This window comes from Asparagus officinalis, chromosome 8 (assembly GCF_001876935.1).
Source record: "Asparagus officinalis chromosome 8, Aspof.V1, whole genome shotgun sequence".
In the NCBI taxonomy this organism is placed as follows: domain Eukaryota; kingdom Viridiplantae; phylum Streptophyta; class Magnoliopsida; order Asparagales; family Asparagaceae; genus Asparagus; species Asparagus officinalis.
The window spans coordinates 82,134,198-82,137,255 of NC_033801.1; the positions used below are offsets into that span (position 1 = coordinate 82,134,198).

The following is a 3,058-nucleotide window of genomic DNA, read 5'->3' on the forward strand; positions in this document are numbered from 1 at the left end:
GATATTCAACCCCCAGCTCCTTGGAGAAACTGAGTCCAATGAGAAGCGTGTTGTACTCAGCTACGTTATTGGAACATGGACTAGTCAATGAATAAGCCCGAGGCATCACATGCTTCCCCGGGGAAATTAAGAAAACTCCAACCCCGGAGGAGACTATAGAACATCCGGGGGTTATTGCCCTATTAACTATCCTCGAAGCACCATCGAAGTATAATTGTCATACTTGTTGGTGCGATGTAGTGTTAACCTCGTGGGTTTCATCCGGCAAGTCATCATATACTTCTGCCGTATCCGTCGTCGGGTTTGCCGCCAAAAGATCGCAAATTGCTTGTCCTTTGATCGACTTCTGTTGTTTGAAGTGCAAATCATATTGGGACAAGAGAAGAGCCCATTTCTCTAACCTGCAGATACACTGCTGTGTATCTGCAGCAGATACACACTGCTGTGTATCTGCAGCAGATACAGTCACATATATGCAATTTGATTTTATTTCTGTATCATACCTTTAGTAAATCATCCAGACTTCATTTGCAATAATCCATATCAAAGATAGAATTGCTTTTATGCTATAATCTTACTTTTATTTTGTTTTTATTTGTTTCTTAAATATATCTACTTTTGCATTGTCGACTTACAGTTGACTACTTTATATTGTGTAGAATCGAGTCATCCAGGAGGCAACCTTATCAGGGGTCGATTCAGCCACAGAGGACGATGCACTTTGTTTCACCCAGATGTTAGATTCCCTGCACGGAGGGCATCACGGCGGTTATGAAAGAGGCATGGGCATTGGTGCCACTCGGACTTACTTGAGGACGTCCTCCATACCGGAAATCGACACTTCTAATCAGGAACTACGTCGCGAGGTGGCTGATCTTAGAGCTCGGGTAGCTGAGATGGATAGTCTCAGGGAGGAGCTTAGGGAGGAGCTTAGGGAGGAATTTAGGTCTCAGATGCATTTGATTACTAACAATATGGTACATACACACTCTCGCATACACATGTACATTGGCACAAATATGCATACATCTTATACACGTAAATATACGCATAGACTTAACACTCAGACAATTATACACTCATACATTGCTACTATTTTATAGGTTAATTCTCAGGGCGCTCGTTCTGCTCCCACTCGTAGTGATCCATCAGCTTTTACGCGACCGGCTCCAATTCATCAGCCCGCTACCGATATACCTCATTCTGCTCGTCCTGCTTCGACTGCAAACACTTCTACTTCCAGTGCTCAAGGTTTGTCACATGAGAATATTGCTAGGATATTTGCAGACTTAAGGCGTTCGGGCTTGTCCCAAGAGGATATTCTTCGAGGAATTTCTTCTGTTCATTGATTGGATGAATTAGACTATTCCTATCTTATATTTTGGATGTATGAGACATTTTGGATATTAGAGACAAATATATAATATTGGATGCTTTTCATTGTGAAATATTGAGTAATTATTGTGCATTTATCTCTAATATTGCATATTGAGTAATTATTGTGTATTTATATATATAATATTGAATATTTAGCATCGCTTGAGATATTTTTGTGTATGTATATGTTTTTAATTCATTGTGTAAAATGTGTATATTAAATGTAAACAGGTAAATAAATAAAATAGCTGAAATGGAAAAAAAAAATTAAAATTAATAGGCCAAACGGTTAAAACCGTTTGGCCAAATATTTTTCCCAAACGGGTACACTCGTTTGGGACAGCGATATATGCCAAACGGTTTCAACCGTTTGGCATATACTGAGGTCCCAAACGGGTGTACCCATTTGGGACAGCGTTATATGCCAAACGGTTGAAACCGTTTGGCATATATCGCGGTCCCAAACGGGTGTACCCGTTTGGGACAAGTTCCAAACGGGTTCAACCGTTTGGGACTAGTTCCAAACGGTTGTACCCGTTTGGGCTACCGTTGGGGAAAAGTTATCCCCAATGGCTTTAGCCCAAACGGGTGTTTTTTCTCGTCCAAACGGTTATAACCGTTTGGGAGGGGGTTTTCCCAAACGGTTCCAACCGTTTGGGCAGGCCAATTTTGTACTAGTGCATCTATATCTATACGAAAATGCCTTACAGGTTGATCATTCCCATCAAGACATTTCCATCATCAAACCTCTCATATGTTATGAACTATTATTTGCTTTAACACATGTAGTATGAACATCCTGAATCTAGCATTCACACATCTGCTGCATAAATTGGATTTGTCACGGTGAGAACTTGGTCTCCTTTATCACACAATTCTCCTTTTGCAACTTTGGGGATCAATGATTCGCCTGAGTCCTTTCCTGATTGTTCCTACTTCTACTTCCTCTTGGGGTAGTTGTACTTAATATGCTCTACCTCACGGAGTAGTGGCATATGATCTTTCCATCTCTAATGCCCAACTTGTCATGTCTCTTCCCAGATCATCCTCAGACATGATTAGAAGTCCCAACAAGCAAACACTTAGCAGAATTTTGTCAGCTTGTCTCGACATATTTTACCGCAACTCTATTGTATGCAATGCAGATATAGCTTCTTCCAAAGTTATAATCTCTTTAATAGCAAGAAAATAAGTTCAAAAATTCTAGTAGGATGGTGTTAGAGAGCATAGTAGAATAAGGGTGATATAGAGACCAAGCACTGATACCAATTGTTGGACCCGGGGGGGGTGTGATTAGGGTCAAGAGGCTATAATTATGCAATAAAATTAAGACAAGCAAACAATAATATTCTAATGCAATCAAAATAGAGGAGATAGGGTTAGGAATCGTTATCCTGTGACGCGCGATATGTTAACGAGGTTCGGTCCGCTGACCTACGTCCCCGCTCCCCACTCTCGAGGAGAAATCCACTACACAACCCGGTTTGGAAGCCGGAACTTCGTCTACACAGCGATCCCCTCACGATCTCACACTACACAGTTGATCTCACTAGATCACACTCCCTCACAGTTGATCTACACAAAATCACACTCACAAGATAGTAGAAATGGTATAAGACTCTCTCTTTACAACGTCCCTATGGCAAAGAGAAAGAGCACACTGAAGCTGGGAAGTGAACAC

General features: G+C 41.2%; 1 protein-coding gene across 1 annotated transcript; it reads left to right on the forward strand.

Moving 5' to 3' along the window:
• LOC109821984 lies at positions 539-1,446 on the forward strand. The gene is made up of 2 exons (XM_020388137.1): positions 539-977; positions 1,104-1,446. Exons 1-2 carry the CDS (start codon positions 735-737, stop codon positions 1,347-1,349), a joined length of 489 nt encoding a protein of 162 aa, XP_020243726.1. The 5' UTR covers positions 539-734; the 3' UTR covers positions 1,350-1,446.

Bases quoted from the DNA above. Each gene is read 5' to 3' on its own strand.
- LOC109821984 (XM_020388137.1), top strand. From the start codon at position 735: ATGTTAGATTCCCTGCACGGAGGGCATCACGGCGGTTATGAAAGAGGC. The intron at 978-1,103 runs GTACATACACAC...ACTATTTTATAG, and splicing joins ATTTGATTACTAACAATATG to GTTAATTCTCAGGGCGCTCG.